This window comes from Dromaius novaehollandiae, chromosome 2 (genome assembly GCF_036370855.1).
Source record: "Dromaius novaehollandiae isolate bDroNov1 chromosome 2, bDroNov1.hap1, whole genome shotgun sequence".
NCBI classification, from domain to species: domain Eukaryota; kingdom Metazoa; phylum Chordata; class Aves; order Casuariiformes; family Dromaiidae; genus Dromaius; species Dromaius novaehollandiae.
This window is the reverse complement of record NC_088099.1, coordinates 68,849,733-68,865,499: the sequence shown is the minus strand read 5'-3', so window position 1 is coordinate 68,865,499 and position 15,767 is coordinate 68,849,733. Positions and strand designations below refer to the sequence as shown.

Sequence of the window (15,767 nt, the reverse complement as noted above, 5' to 3'; positions counted from 1 at the left end):
ACAGGAAGTAACTGGCAATGGGATTTGCTGATAATGTAGGGTTTTTTTCCTTCACTTGGGCCTTGGGGAAGTTTAGAGACATCTCTGATTCTGGTGATCTAGCTGAAGCTCTTCAAGAGCTGGTATATGTAGACACTAATACCTTCTTCATCGTCTGCTAAATTTCAGTCTTCATTTTGGGAGAAGCTGTTTACTGATTTACCCACAAGACAATCCAGATGTTGTTAAAATAGTTAAAGATGCACTCTTTTGAAGTTATGTTTTGAAAAATTGAAATGGTGATTAATATTGTTTTTTAGAAATTCTAGTTAGTTATACAACCGTTTATTGGAAGGGTTGTCTGGAGGTCATACAGACCAGCCTGCTGCTCAAAGCAGGACTATGACCAACACTGGATCAGGTCAGCCAAGGCTTTGTCTAGGTGAGTTTTGAAAAGTGCCAGGGATGGAGATTATAGAGCCTCTCATGCAAAATATGGATCACACATGTAAACACAAGTTTCTGCACTTCTAAGGTTAGCTCCCAAGCAATGTCAGTGAAGAACCTTCTTCAGTTGAAGCCCTCAGATTGCCTGATCAAATACTGCTGTTTCTGTCACCATCGTCACTTGGTATTGGGAGCCATGTGGTACATTTGCACTGTTTTTTTCCCTTTATAACATGCTTTTGGACTGTTACCAGCCTTGGCATGCTTTACATCCCACATGGCTCAGGCTTTGTCTGTGGTTTTCATTCTATTTAGACCAACTGCAGCATCACCCTTTGTTGATCCTTGTTATCCAAATTATCTCATCTTTCATAGGATTGCAAATAGAAATATTCTTCTTATGTGGGAGTAGGTATAAGCACCAGCTGGTGCTTTGTGCGTTCATTTATTCTAATTTTCTTTGTAAATCTTCCCATCCAAAACCAAATTACACTATTACATGAAGACTAATTGTATTAGGAGCTGCTCAACATGTAACGTAAATTTAAATGTTATCTCACAGAGCTTGATGATGTTGCACACCAGAAAGAAAGGGCAGAGAATATTAAATTATATCAAGTTATACAGGGAGCAGATGAATCAGGAGAAGTAATCTCAGCACTCTTCTGAACTCCCAGCACAGAGTAAGCTTTGCTCATGCGGATGGTCAGAAGAAGATTCCACTCCCAGTGGATCATGCATCTAATGTCCACTAGGCTTTGAGCTTGGCTGCCTTTCAATGTGATGTGAATATGCCCTGCACGTTTTCTGACTGAAGTGGTGATATTTCCTATGTATAACTTTCCAGTATCATCAAGGGAGGAGTGTCACTCAAAGTAATTTGTGTATATTTATGCTTCTGCCTTTCTCTTTTTTCATCTGTGCAGAATATAATCATTTATGTAAACATCTGAATTATCTCTTGGTATCTGAGTTAACACCTTGCTGAAGTACCTGGTAGAGTGTAAATCTGAACCAGTTCTTTCAGAGGGCTTCAGTTCTCTGAAAATGCCCTTAGGATATGACAAGCTGAGCAGGGAACAAAGTATACTAATGTTTAGCTGACCCATACACATTTTATATCTGAAGCTAGCACCTCAGTAGCCATCCTCACGCGTACTCTTTTCAGTGAATGCCAAGGTAGCTTTCCAATGGCATATGAGCTTGCACAAAGGGAGATGGTACAGAGCAGTGTTCTAGCTTATCCAACAATATGTGTACTCTACACACCATCTTTTTCTATCTGTTACACTGACTTAGGACTCTTTGGAACCACTCAGCTAAAGCCTGAACATTTTTTAAGAAGAAAAGGAAAAGATTTTGCAGTGGTAGTAGTGTTCTCAGAGAAGTGGAAGTGTATTGAGTAATTGCTTGCCAGCTGTTCAAGACTTCAGGACACACAAACAGGATTTTATTTAGGAATTTTAAATGATAGGGAAGGCTGTGGCCCATAGTGCTTTCTTGGACACTGAACCTAGCAGCGATTCTTATGAAAATTGCAAGCTGATGCCAGGACTTCAAGTCCAGGGCCTTAACAGTGGACAGTTTCTAAGTTTCTAAGAAGATAGTTTCTAAGCATCACAGAGCCAAAGTCTAAACTGGTCTCCAGTTAGAGCTGTGGTAGGAGATGTCTGTATTGGCACTTGGAAGACAAGAAGAGGCATGTCATCTGCACAGTTATGGGCAGTTTGTTGCCTCAAGCACAAGAATTCCTGGATAAATAGATGTATACAAAAGAACATTTAGGCAGGTCAAAATGGAAGCTGATCAAAAATTTGTCTTCTGTTCTCTCCCCCTCATCCTCTCCACCCTGATGAACTTCAATGAATCCAGGCTGGTTTTGTTTTCTTAGATTCAAAGTGGACTTAATTCTGGAAGGCGGAGTCCAAAACATTTTTTTTTAACATTTAAATAGCTGCTTTAAAATATGTTGTGAAATATTGTAGGAAAACTAAAAATGTTTTGTATATTGACTTTTTCTTAACAAATATTATTTTTTTAAAAAAAACACGTTTTCATTAAACCTTCATCCTCAAAAATAAAAAGCATTCATTCTCCAGCTGAAAAATTTTAACCAGCTCTAGCAAAAACAAAGTGAATAGCTAAATATCCATTAGCCTGGCCTCAGTCCAGTTGTTAAGTTAATGGATTAGCCACTCTGACTTTTTACACCCAGGACAAGAAACCTCACCCAGTAATTTCTACATCAAATTCATAACTAACTAGCTGAACTCTTCCTTTCCCTTTGCATGCCAGTCTGCATCAAAGACTGCAGGTGTGACACCTAGGTATGTACCTTGACTTCATTCCAGGTATTAAAGACCTTTGTGACCTGTTGTCTGAAGTCTGACGCTGATGAATTGTTTGTAGTTGAACTTTTAATCCCTAAGCTCCAGAAAAAGGAACAATACTTGGACCTTCCAGATAAAGCTAAATTGATGGAGTACCCCAATCGAGTTGCATTTCATTGGCAGTGCCACCTTAAACTGTGCCTAGGCTCTTTGAAAGCCACGTTTATAATGGTGCTGTATGGAGAGGTAGGATTTGTAGCTTAGTTTGAGCTTGGATACTGGGTGTTGACCTGCAACCTTGCTCTGAGCTGGGGAAGAAGAGCAGTTTCTGGATCATCATTATCTGTTGGACCACAAGAACATCACATTTTCATCTAGACTGCAAGGTACATTTTTATTGCAAGGACAAGGGAAGAGAGCAAATTTTCTCTTTTAAAAGAAACAAAACTCAAGAGGGTAAGGAAAGCCCGCAAGCTGTGTTTAGATTAAACTACTTCTCTGTAGCAAGGAGCTTTGTAGTACATCTGCAATCTATATGCAGTCCCAGTTTAAAAAAAAAAAAAAAGCCTTCACTCAGAAAGTGTGATGTTGGCAATAGCTTTCAAATGTCCAAGTAGTCTTCTGGAAGGCTAACTTGTCTTCTGAGAAAAGCTGCTCTGTCAGGATGAAAAAGGGCTTATTACTGTTTCTTAACTTCAGATGGTTGTAACTTTGGAAAGGAAACAAAAGTAGAAAACACAGTACCAACTGAGAAAAGATATTCGAGTATGTGTGTTTGCTTAGCTTGCTAGGCTAGGCCTTTGATATACTAAAGAATATATTTATTGAATATTTTTCCTCTTCTTTCCTTTCATCCTTCCTTTTTCTCCCCAAGATTTCACTATCATATCCCCACTCAAAAGGAGCTCTGAAACCATGAATCAACTGGTATTTTCTTTCCTGTAACTGATGGCATGCCACTCTTCATGCAGGTGACTGCATCCTCATAAATACTATTATTTGGAATGGGTTTTTTAGCCTCTGCCTTTTGGTCTGAGACTGACAGCATGGAAGAAGAGAGATTGCTCCAGACAGAGGAAAAAACACACAGGCAGAAGCGCTGCAGACCTGCTCACCCCGTTACGGCTGAGCCAGGTGGGAGTCCCAGGTCCCTCGGTCTGAGCACTGACATCACCTCCACGAGGTGCAACGAATGGGCATCTGTGCTCACTTGAAATGTTCCAGAGCGTATATTTTTCTGTGAACAGAAATGAAACTGGATGCAGGTGGTTCAGAAAAGCGTGCTGACTGCTGCCGGGGCGCGTGCTGGGCCTCGTGGTGCAGAGGCACTTTCTGCTGACCTGCTGCTGCACGCTGACATGCGTAATCAGTATTCGCATTTTCATCAGGAAGTGGCGGATTCTTACGTGTGGTGCCAGGTCGCTAAGCAGCTCTGTCTTGCTTCAGTACCTTCGATTTTAAGCTGCAGTGGTTGGATACAGTTACAGAAAAAAGATTTCTCATGAGTTAATGACACTGGAACTTAACCTTATAAAGAAACAGTAATACACTGCACTTTTCTTTTTTTGAGTCTGGGTCCCCCTGATCCTCTAACCCTTCAGTTTTTGTTCAAGTTCACAGGAGTTACTACATGTAGGAAGAAAAATGGTCATATCTGTGCATAATGACTCTATTTAAATAGCCAGAATAATTACAAGGTTCCTCTTCAAGAATCGTATCTTTTCATGTGAGATAATGTATTCCGGCTGTAGAATTTAAGAGATAACAATAGAAGTTATCCTGCTTTGTGCTTGCTTCTTTTTCAGGAATATCAATAAGATCTTTTTTTAGGAGTTTGGGGGGGTAATAAAAGCCTGCTGTTTTTAAAACACAGATCAGGCTCTGATTTAATCAAGCTCAGCAGTTCTTGCATCTGGTGGCTGCGGTGAGAGTAGTGACAGCTTTGAGTGTGCTCAGACTGAGGGAGAACGGTTGGAGGGAGCAAACAGGGGAGAGGAAACAGGAGCTGTCACACATCCTTTAGGCTGGTGTGGAAAGAGCTATTCTGGCAAACCTTTAATAAGGATAAAATCATTTGCTAGTATTGGTCTAATGTCATCTTGTACTTATGGTAGACTAAATTCAATCAGTTGCTTTTGGTGGAGGCATTGCCACTGCTCCTTTTCTTTCAAAGGTAGCTTTAATTTATACCCTAGCTAACCTGCAGCTTCTAAAAAAGTGCAATTAACTGGTGCTCATATCTCTCCCAGTGGCCTGATAAATATCAGTAGAAAGATGCTCACTGCATCCAGGCTCTAACAAAAATTTGACAGTGTGTTGGAATAAAAGGAAGGAGATGGAACTTTTTGTTATTAAAATTTCATTAATTTTGCAAAATATGTGAATCAGATACTATACTGGCATGATACAAAGTATAAGTAAAGTTAATCTCAGTAGCTACAGTCGCTTGGATAGGAGTAGGTGTATCCTGTGATACTGTATCTTTGCTTTTCCTTTAAGTGTTCACTTGAAATTTGCGGCATTCAAAGGAAGATTGTAAGTTTTTCGTCTGTGTGGATTAGAAAGTAGGTCCCATGCGATTCTTGAACACCTTTAGTCACAGCTGAGTGAAATTTTTCACAAGAAACTTTATAAAGACAAATTCAGACTTAGAATTTTAAAAAGTTTCATGTGTACAAATCTGTTTCAAAATTGTTGCTTTGAAACTGTTTTAAGTAACGGTTTCAGTTACAAAAAATGAACAGTGACTTTTCAAACAAAAATTTGATTTTGGGGGCTGCAATAACTTTCAAAATTCCCATCTCCTACCCTTAATTAAAAATGTAAACCCTGAGAATCAAAATGGTATATATGGGCTTTGTAAACTGAAACTTTTTGACGGAACTGAAATGGTCATTTCAAATATTCATTTCTTTAAAAAGACCCAATTTACTTTCATTACAGATCGTAATGTTGTCTTCAGAAATTTGGAACAGCAATGAACTGAAAATACATTTGTCACCAGCTTTGCTGTTCCATGCTATGCTATTTCCTGAACACCTTTCTTGTACAGTGCTTTGCTCATGTATACTCTTTGAGTTTATACTTTGCAACTCACTTTGTAGCTGATACCACTATTTTTGTTCCTGCTTTCACTGGATTGATGAAAAGGTCTAAAACTTGTAACTGTTTTCTTAGCAAACTATTGAAGGATTGTGGGGACTGCTCATTCACAGCAAGAATTTCAGCTAATGTATTTCAGAAAGCCTGTGCTTAAAGCAGTGGAATTACACACATTCACACTCCTTGAGGATCTGACCGTCAGATCCAGTCATTAAACAGGTCTTAACATATTTATCCTACTTATGTCAGAACTTGAATAGAGAATCCCTTAGGGCAAATTGAACTAGTGATTTTTTTTTTTCAGTTGTCAGAAGCTACCTTTGGTTTAGAATAAGATGTCTAAAAAAGCACAGCTAGAGCAGTCATCCATTCGGAAACATGATTAGATAAATCGACATTGGGAACTTCCATCTTTATGTTGGTTCAGAGATTTCCAGATCAGACATACTGGCCTAAAGATTAAAACAAGATGATCTGAGGTCTTTTCCTCTCCCATCCTCACTGTAATTGCCAGCCAAAGAAACTCAGTGAAGAGTCTGAAAATCAGGCTGGATGATTCTGTGATAATCTCATTGCGAATCTGAGATATAAATAACTGACCCTGAAATTGCAATTCAGGAAGGGATGAGATACAAATCTTGCTCCTATATGTACTGGTTTCTTGAAATTAATGGGATCAAAAAGCAGGGAAAAATAACAAAGAAAAAAGTTGTTCCATGAACCTGTGAAGTCTGGTTTATGAGTTAGATACATGCTTTGTATTCCCTTATTTCCCATTCTTCCTTCACATGCTCTCTGGCCTCCCCAAAGACCAGAAAACTCTGTCTGTTGTAGCTAGTCCTGACCTGCACATGTACTGGTTGGTTGGTTACTACCAAGCAGGGGGTGCACTTCTTTTCTGTGGGGGACCCCAGTTTGTGTGTGTGTTCTCTCACCAGCATGCAGACTTCAAAAGACACGTATGAAAACCGCAGGAATAATCCACAGACTGTGCCGCTGCAATAGCTTCTGGTTGTAACTGGGCAGCAGGTTCAGAAGGTATCAGAGACAACTAAACTCAGCTATATCCTACATGGGCATCAGAGGGAACATGCAATTTTGAAGATTAGGTGTGCTTAATTTTATTATGGATTTAGAAAGTTGATATCATGCAAGCAGATTAGAAAATTTCAACCCCAATTTATAATTTTAGGGACAAAGTTCTGCCATTTCTGCTGATTGTCAGATGTATCTGAGCGTATAGGCAGTTCCACTGGCAAGCAGTAGGACTGCTTTAGTACTAACATAGTACTTCGGACTTTGGATTGGATGGCAGAAACAGCTCACAGATTATGAATCAAGGCTTTTAAATTACCACTTTAATTTTGGCCTGTTTGCTGTGTTTATAACATTTCCTTGTACACATAAGGTTTATTTAATCATAAATCACATAAAAATAATACTTAATTTGTGTGTTTTCATGTCACTTCATGTCACTTAAGCAGACCATTCAAATGTTTTTTCACAAGGTCATGAAGATCTTATACTTAATGTTTGTGCTATTTGTATTCAAGCCTTACATAACTCTAATGATAAGTGGTTAAAGAGGGGATCCTTTTAGATTGGTCTCCTCATTCCCACTTCTGCCCTTGGCTGGAGGTCTGCAGATGTACTTCACATTCATGAGTGTATGAAACATGTCTCAGTTTTGCATTTGTTTCTAGCAAGTATCCCTTTCTTGGATCAAATCCATTAGTTCATTTCCCTTGAGTTGCTGTTTCAAATGCAGAAGGATAATATTTAATTTCAGGTAAAAACTATTTTAATCAGAATAGGCTTCCCAGTTTATAAAAATAGGTTTTGTTAAAGGTTTCTCTTTTCTTTTCTTTCTTTTTTTTTTTTTTGTCAAAATGTTTTTGACATGACTGAATTGCTGGGCCATTACTAAAATGCCATATTTTGGAAATAGTGATGTTTCCGCACAGTGTCTTACACAGGCTTCATATCTGTAATCAGCTGCTACTTTTGTAAATGATATACAGCGCAAGGGAGGGTGAATTTACATGTCCTTTTCTGTTCATGCACACTGGCCTGTGGGCTCTAAATGGAACCACAGGGTGAACTTCAATGGGCACGTGCCAATTTGCACAATAAATATGTGTTGATGAGTTACCACTTTGCTGACATGCCTCAAGTAGTTTAAATAAAGATTGTGCCATATATATTTTTCCTGTTATTTTTAGAAGTCCAGCTCCAGTGCGACCTGAAACTACACCATCAACTGGCCCTACGGAAAAGCAGGAAATTAAAGTTTCTCGCGTGAGGAAGTTAACAAGACAGTACAGTTTGTGAGTAACATATAGCCCTATCTGCATGTTTTTGCCTGCTACAGCTGAAAATGAAGGGGAATGCTAATTATTGCTCTAGCTATGACTTCTGAAAGGCATGAGTGCAATTATATGATAATGATCTTGCACTGATACAGTTCCTTTCATCTCTGAGAATCTTAACGCATTTAATACATAATGAATTTGCCATCCCTGTACAGTTACTAATGCTTAGAATTACAGGCCTTTTGCCAAGGTTACAGGTTAGGAGTTAAAAGTCCCTTTTCTGTGTGAAATGTCAAAGACTTGGTGCGACTTGGAGCAAACCACCCTGTCTGCTTCACTGCAGTCCCATTTGGAAAATGAGGAGAACAATCTCAATGTCATTATATGGTCTCTTAGTCCTGGCAAGACAGATCTGTCCCTACAAAGCTTCCGCATCCTATTTGCCCCAAATTCTTCTGGTTTTGGAGTCTCTTGAGGTGCGAGGTGCTGAATAGATGTGGAAATCGGTTTGTTAATTTGTCCTTCATGCAAAATGGCAAATAAGGCCATCAGATACTAAGGGCTTAAACCTAGTGGAAAAGTAATGAAGGGACAATATCAGCATAAAATTATTAATACAAGAACACCAAGGCCGTAATGAACAGAAAAAGTATGTATGCTTGTTATGTGGAATGCAACCATTAGGCCCTCCAGCAATTTTGCATTTGGGTGTCACCAAATATATAGCTATATTAGCAAAAGCTTTCCTTTCGTCCAAAAGAATTCTAATAAATACCACTACGTAGTTATGTCTTCTCTCACTGTTAAGAATGCTTGCTTTTGGCGTGAACAAAAGTAACAATTTACATCAGTAAAACTGAAAAACACTTTAGGAGAATAAACAGAAGAACGAATCAGTTTGAAACTGTGAGGAAAATCAGAAATTAGCAAATTGGTATTTGTCCAAGAGACCAAGGCTAACATATGGGAACACACAGGCACAGCTTGGTCAGCAGGCCATGACATGGTCTCTTTTACCGTGATACATCAACCAGCGTGGTTTGAAAATGAGGCAGAAGATGGGAATTGACAACTCGTGCTAGGAAGGGAAGCCAGGTTCCCTCACTGCGTGCTAATACTGAAGATAACATGTGGCAGGGAACTCGACAATATTTGGTAGGAGCAGTTTCTCAAGGGCGGGAGCCTGCTCATACACGCTGCCCAGTGTGGCTTAGGCAGCAGTAGGCTTTTCTTGAACAAGACACTGCTTTTCCTGCCTCTTCTACAGGCAGGGGAAAGCCTGCTACATGTTTCAGGTTGTGTGCGACCTTTCAGATTTTGATATAATGTGGGAAATGAGGGCCTTGTAGATAGTGGTCCACAAAGGAAAAGGCTGTGACACTGAGGGGACTGATTATTTGTGATGCTATTTGTGTAACAACAAGTAATAAACAGACCATGATGGCTGATCCTATTCTTTGAGTACACTTCTGTGTGAGGATAGGCAGGAAATCCATGTCCTATTGTAAGCATGGTCACAGGTGTCATATGCATACTTCGAAAAAATGTTGATACGGGGTTTAATGTAAACAGATTGTTAAACTAAAATTCTGGTACCGGCAAACAGAGAGAACTGGGTTATCCAGCGCAGGCAATTTTGATGCAAGTGATATCTCAGTGTCTGGATGGCAGCTATGGGAAAAGCAGAGAAATAGCGAAGAAGCCCAGTGCTCAGGCTTATAGCTAGCATGCTGACAGCTTGTTGCCCAGTAAGCCTGGACTCTCAGTTCAAAGCTCAGCTTTGAGACCTAGAGACTATGACGCCTCTCTGAACTGGCAAGTTCTCAGCCGTTTTCTGCTTCCTTGTCCGCAACAGAGCAGGTTTACCCAGCAAGGATGGGGACGATGCCAGTGTATTCCTGTGGAGAGAGGGGAGCAAGGACCCGGGAAATGTCAGCTACATGTTTCTGAAAGAGAGAGTAACTAGGTCAACAGCCCAGATCTGGCTTGTTGCATTCATAAAGCATCTATTTAATAGGCCCAAAACATTTTACATTTTCTTTCCAGCATGAAAACAGCGTGTTGTACCTGCTTTTCTTCTCTGAAGAAAATTTTGTTCAGAGAAAATCTCTGAAGAAATCTTTCTTCTCAGAAATAATTGGTAGTTAGATTTGCACCTTTTTATAACAGGAAGAAAAAAAAAATCAGTCTTACCAGTACTGTAAACTGTCAGGCTGTATCCTTTCCTTTTTGCATGTCATTCCTAGTAATAAAGATTCTGGGGGACAAATTATGACTCTGTTTACCTTTGTGCAACTTATTTATCAACTGAGGACTAAAAATCTAACCCAGGCCTGACCGATCCCAATTATTTGTAGTCGATGAGGATTTCAGTCCTTTAAAGCCAACTGCATAATGGTTGTCAAATCTCCCCCTTGGCCTAAAGCCACTGAAGCAGTTTGGCCCATGGAGGGATCTAACCAGACTTTTCTCATCTAGAAAATTCTATCTTAACTAGAGCTAGCCTCCATAGGAAAGAATATAAACATGAAAAGCAACGTGATACCAGCTAAGTTCATGTATTTGCATACACATACTCCGTAGAAACATTACTTGCCCATCATACTCATAAGATTTCCATTTGCAGTTGAGAGTTAACTAGCCAATCAACTTGCAAGGAATCATTAAAGTTGGAAAAAAAAAAAAAGGCACCCTAATTTATTTGCAAAGTTAGCTGTGAATATTGCATTACGCATGGGAGAGTAAACAGTGCTTCATTCCAAAGCACTACAGCTGACATAGAGGTTTCCGATATCTCCTCTGGCACAAGTATGGTCAGAGTTGGGTTACATGTTTTAATGAGAAGATCTGCCTGTGCTTTTAACAACTGCAGTGATGAAGATGACCTTCCTCCAGCACTGGCAGCAGCGGCAGCGTCCACACCTGTGTCTTCAACATCTCCCAGCTCACAGAAAATGTGTACGCCACAGACGTCGGAAGGGCAAGGACAGGTTTCGCCTGGTGCCAGGGTAATATGCAAAGAGAAGAGCTCATGCTGGGTGGGAGAGCATTCAGGGAGGGGGAGTTTCAGGTGGTATGTTTTTGTTAGATAGAGCGATTCTACGTTTGGGAGTAGTTTTTAGTGTGGGATTGTGGTGATATGTTAACCTGCAGTGTAAGTGCAGCAGCTAGGAAGTATTCAGAGCCTGCTCCAAGGCACAACTAAAATCAATAATAGCCTTTTCATCAACCTTAGGGGGCTGTGGACCAGGATTAAATTAATATTTACCTCGATTGCAAAAGTGTGTAATTTTGTTGTCTGTCTCTCCTGAGTAGCTGAATTTAAAAAATGTTGTGTGAAATTTGAACTCCATTTGGCAATCTGTGCTTTAAGGCATTAAAAAAGACACAGAAACACAGAAACTATCTGTTTATTCAAAGCTGGGTTTCTTCTTTGCCTGTAGAGTTCCACAGATGCTGGAAGCACATTTGCTTTGGAGCCAGGCGACCTCCTCATGGATTTCACGGAGGCCACACCTATGGTAAATAATTTGTTTGCAGCCAGGAAAATGTACACACTAGAATGAACGTGTTATTATGCAGTGTGTTGGGTAGTGCAAAGGAATAAAGAAAGTTTGCCTTGATACTCAGTGGTCCTGAGCACCCATGAAACTCAAATCAGCATCTCTGAAAATCAATGCACATGAAAAAATATTATGGCTGGGATTTTGAATGCAATTTTGTGTTCTCGGATGACTTTACTTCTCATTTCTCTCTCCTACCTGGATATCTTTACACCTTGCTGCACTGGTTTCACCAACCTATTCTGACCCTTTAATGTAGATTCCTAAGGCAGTAATAGATTTGCTTTTGGGAGTTATCTGGAAAGTCCCTTCTTTTCCCCATGAGCTTTGATCAATTGGCATCACCCAAGAGCCAACCCAAAGCCGCGTACCTGGACTTTCATGTTTCATTGGCAGAGTGCCTCGCTTCAGTTTAAGGCAAAAATAGTCTGTAACATGTTGATTATTAACTTCTTTTTTTAGAAGTACGTGATTTATGGGTTTGCTTAAAAGCAGAGGAGAAATGCTAGTCCCACTGAGGTCAAAGTGCTTCTTGATTTCAGTGATCTCAGGCTATCATCTTAGATTTCCAGTGGATTATTTGAAGGATCACAGTATGATCCTGAACTTTCTCCAAGTCATCCTGCTTCACAAATAGCTCAAATGCCAGATAGCGTCTCTGCTGTCAAAAGCCATTTTTGCTGTCTTCTAGGAACTGTGTTTAAAACAAATAAAACACACAACAGAGAGAGTGCTGCATTTTTGGTGTAGATGTTTTAATATTAAAGCACTTTGGTTCTGGGCACCACTTCTGCTGCATGATTAGATCCTGGCTTACAGTCCTAGAAAGGCATTGTGGAGATGTGCCTCTTACTTCAGGTCACAGTCAATGAGTAACTGCGCGTGTCATATCACTGCCAGATGGGTGACGTGGCTTCTCCAGCAAGTCTGATGAAATGAAGGCAGCTGTAACAGTGTCCCCCCTGTTAGAGCCTTCCTGGTCTCCCCTTGGCTTTCTCACAGTACAGGTGCAGATGGGACAGGACTATTCAACTGTGGTTTTCTGGCTCCCAAGACAGGTCAAGGCATGCACCCTGAGTGCAGCCTAGGAGGCTGAGAAAGCCAGGGTTGGTGCTCTGGGTACCCACACACGGCCCTGCCATGAACTCACCTCAACACGCATGAGGCAGGTCCAGAAACAAAAAAAAAAAAGGGTTTCCTCTTGGAAATCTAATAACAGACTATCTCTGTGGAGCCCAGGAAGCTCATCTTTTCGATAAGCTCCATTTCTGTGGAAACCTGGCCTTTAGATTTTGATTGTTAATTGGCATGCTAGGTCATGCTTATTAGGGAAGGGCTTAGTATTTTTGGCATGCTCCCAGCGAGTCCTGGGCCAGGAGTGGACTGTGGTGTGGGCATGGGGTGTGCTATGCCTAAAGACCTGTCGCTGCAGAGTGAAAGGCAGGTTTGGGGCAGGGCAGTGGACATAGTAACTGCAGGAGCTAGTGAGCACCTGGGACTGCTGCCGGTATGCTGCAGTTTGGTGATGGACGCTTGTCCTAGAAGGACAAGTGTGAGACTCTTGGAGTCCATAATGGCACTTGATGGTGCCGCACCTGATGGTGCTGCTAGTGCCTGCTCTGTGCCTGCTGCCCCATTTGTTGTCTCTGCCCTTCAGCCTGGCACAGCTGAGCGGTCCTTGCACCCCAAGGGTTTTAGAGTACAGGTGTTGAACCTCTGAACTGCAGCAACCGAAATGCAAGGGGCCTCCCAGCACCTGCTGGAGAACTGCTGCGGCACTGGCAACTCTAGTAGAAGTGCATTGCTTACTGTTGCTGCCTCTACCATGTAGGAGAGACAGGCCTGCTTTGGTGCCCAAAATACCTTTGCAAACTGAGAAGCGTCTACTGAAATGGGAAGGTTTACCTGGGGTCTCTTTAAAGTGCTGGAAGATGAAACCCTCCAGTTCCAGAAAGTGAGAGAAAGAGAAGAAATGCAGTTAAGAACCACCCTCGTTCCAATACATCTCTAGGGCAAGAAGAAAACTGAAGGGAACAAGAGAAAGAAAGTGAAGGATTCAAAGGTCTGCAGCCTTTGCCTGTAGTTTGGGTTGGCAAGACACACACAGACTGAAATGTATAGATTACGTTGACCTTCTTGGTATTAATAACATGATTGGGGCTAAACTTAAAGTTTAAAATAAGCTTTAGAGTTTACTAGTGTATTTCTTATTCTAAAAAGCAATACTACAGCAAGATTCATATCTTGCTGTAGTATTTTTGAAAATCAGTCAGGGAGACTTTGGCAGCTGACCTGTTCTAGGTTACATAGGTTTGTGTTTTGTTTCCACTTAATAGATGTCAGCATTACAGTTTTCCTTTCTCAGCTGAGGATTTAGGCTTTTTTCGCTAAAATTATACCTAGCCATCCTTTTCCCTTCCTTACCCCACCATCCACTGACATCATTTCTCATGCTGTATGTTCATAAATCAACCTTCCATAACTTTTTTGGTTGTGATAATTCAGAGAGCACGTAATGCACAGCATCAATCAGCTCTTTCTGTTTTGTTTAGCATCTTCAAAGGTCAGCTTGTGCTCTAAAGAGCAGTTACTGTTTACAGACCTTTCCCTGCAGTTTTCACTGGCTGCAGGTTGCTTTCAATTGAGTGTCTGAATGCGAGGTTTATTCACAAGGGGGAGAGGCCCCAAACAAAAGCAAGCTAGGGGAAATATTTCATTTTGAACTACTCTGATTATGTAATAATTCTGTTGTGACAACATCTGCTGTCACTGGAGGGTCAAGATCATCTACAGCTTAGCTTCATGAAGTCGGTGATAGTGTGTTGGCTTTACCCACTATGATCTGGCCCTTGGCAAGTCACTTGTAAATTGTACTCATATTTGTTTCATATTCAGTGACATGTGCGATATCTAAAGGAGTTATTCATACTGCCTAATTTGGGGCGTTTACCTGAGGTGACCGGGTTAGAAGTTTAGGTGCCCATATAGTTGGGGGATCCTGCAGAGAAACACTCAAACAGCTGGCTTCTCTTTGTCATCTCAACTAGAGAGACTAAGGCACCTAAGACATTTAAAATCAACTTGCTTTCTTCAGTGATGATATTTGCTGCTATGCTTCCCCAGATTGCTCGAGAACTGTTAATTTGAAGCTGTTTCTGACATCTTCCTCCCTTCTCTTCTGTAACATTGGTGGCAGAGAGTGATTAATAGTCCCTCACTCAGCGGCATGATCTTCACTGTTCGACATCTGACCATTGATGCTTCTTGACAGCCTTGGGTTATGTCCATATTTTGACTGCTGTTGCCCATACAGTGGAAGCTTTAACACATGCTGAGAGTTACAGTTAGAAATGGAGCTCACAAAATCACATTATTTCATAAAAATGGAAGGATTAGTGAATGGACTGGATTAATAGAATTAATCCGGGCTGCCACACAGGAATCAGAGTAGGCAAATTTGTTTACTGTGTCAGCCTTGGGGAGCCAGTGTGATGTATACAAGAGCTGACTGAGCTCTAACAGTCACTTAGTCATCGATACTTAGACTGCCAAGAGCAGCAGGACAATTGCGAGGCAGACTGATTTCAGAAAATCATTTTGCAGGAGAAATGCATATTGAGTAATGCACGTTGCCTACAAGTGAAAGGTACTGTTTTCTGAGCTGCATTCCTCAAGCCGTATGGTTTATGGAATTTTTACCTTATGCGCACAATTTTACCATTTTTCAAGTAAAGCCTACTGTTAATTGATTACAAAGCATTATATGCTGCCCTTAGAATCAATTTAATGTGTACAGAAGAAAATCCCTATCTTTCTGTACCACTTCATTATGACTTTATGAGCATCCCTATTGTGGCTTATTAAAACTAGTTTACTCACTGTAGTAGGCTCTTTCTGCCATCAAACTGCATCTCTCTCTCTCTCTTTTAGTGTTTCTAGCTTTTGTGGAACTGGAAAACAAAGCTTGAGCCTAAAGTTATTCTCTTTCAGCTTTCAGTCAGTATGATTTTTTGACATAGGTATGAATGTAGAGC

General features: G+C 40.7%; 1 protein-coding gene across 2 annotated transcripts in view; it reads left to right on the top strand.

The window, feature by feature from the left end:
• EPB41L4B (erythrocyte membrane protein band 4.1 like 4B) overlaps window positions 1-15,767 on the top strand; it is a 181,620-nt gene that overhangs the window by 139,115 nt on the left and 26,738 nt on the right. For both annotated transcript variants that reach the window (XM_026099883.2, XM_026099884.2), the window contains exons 21-23: window positions 8,081-8,185; window positions 11,043-11,178; window positions 11,614-11,691. In XM_026099883.2, the coding sequence (XP_025955668.1) occupies window positions 8,081-8,185; window positions 11,043-11,178; window positions 11,614-11,691 (319 nt within the window). The remainder of the gene's footprint in view (window positions 1-8,080; window positions 8,186-11,042; window positions 11,179-11,613; window positions 11,692-15,767) is intronic.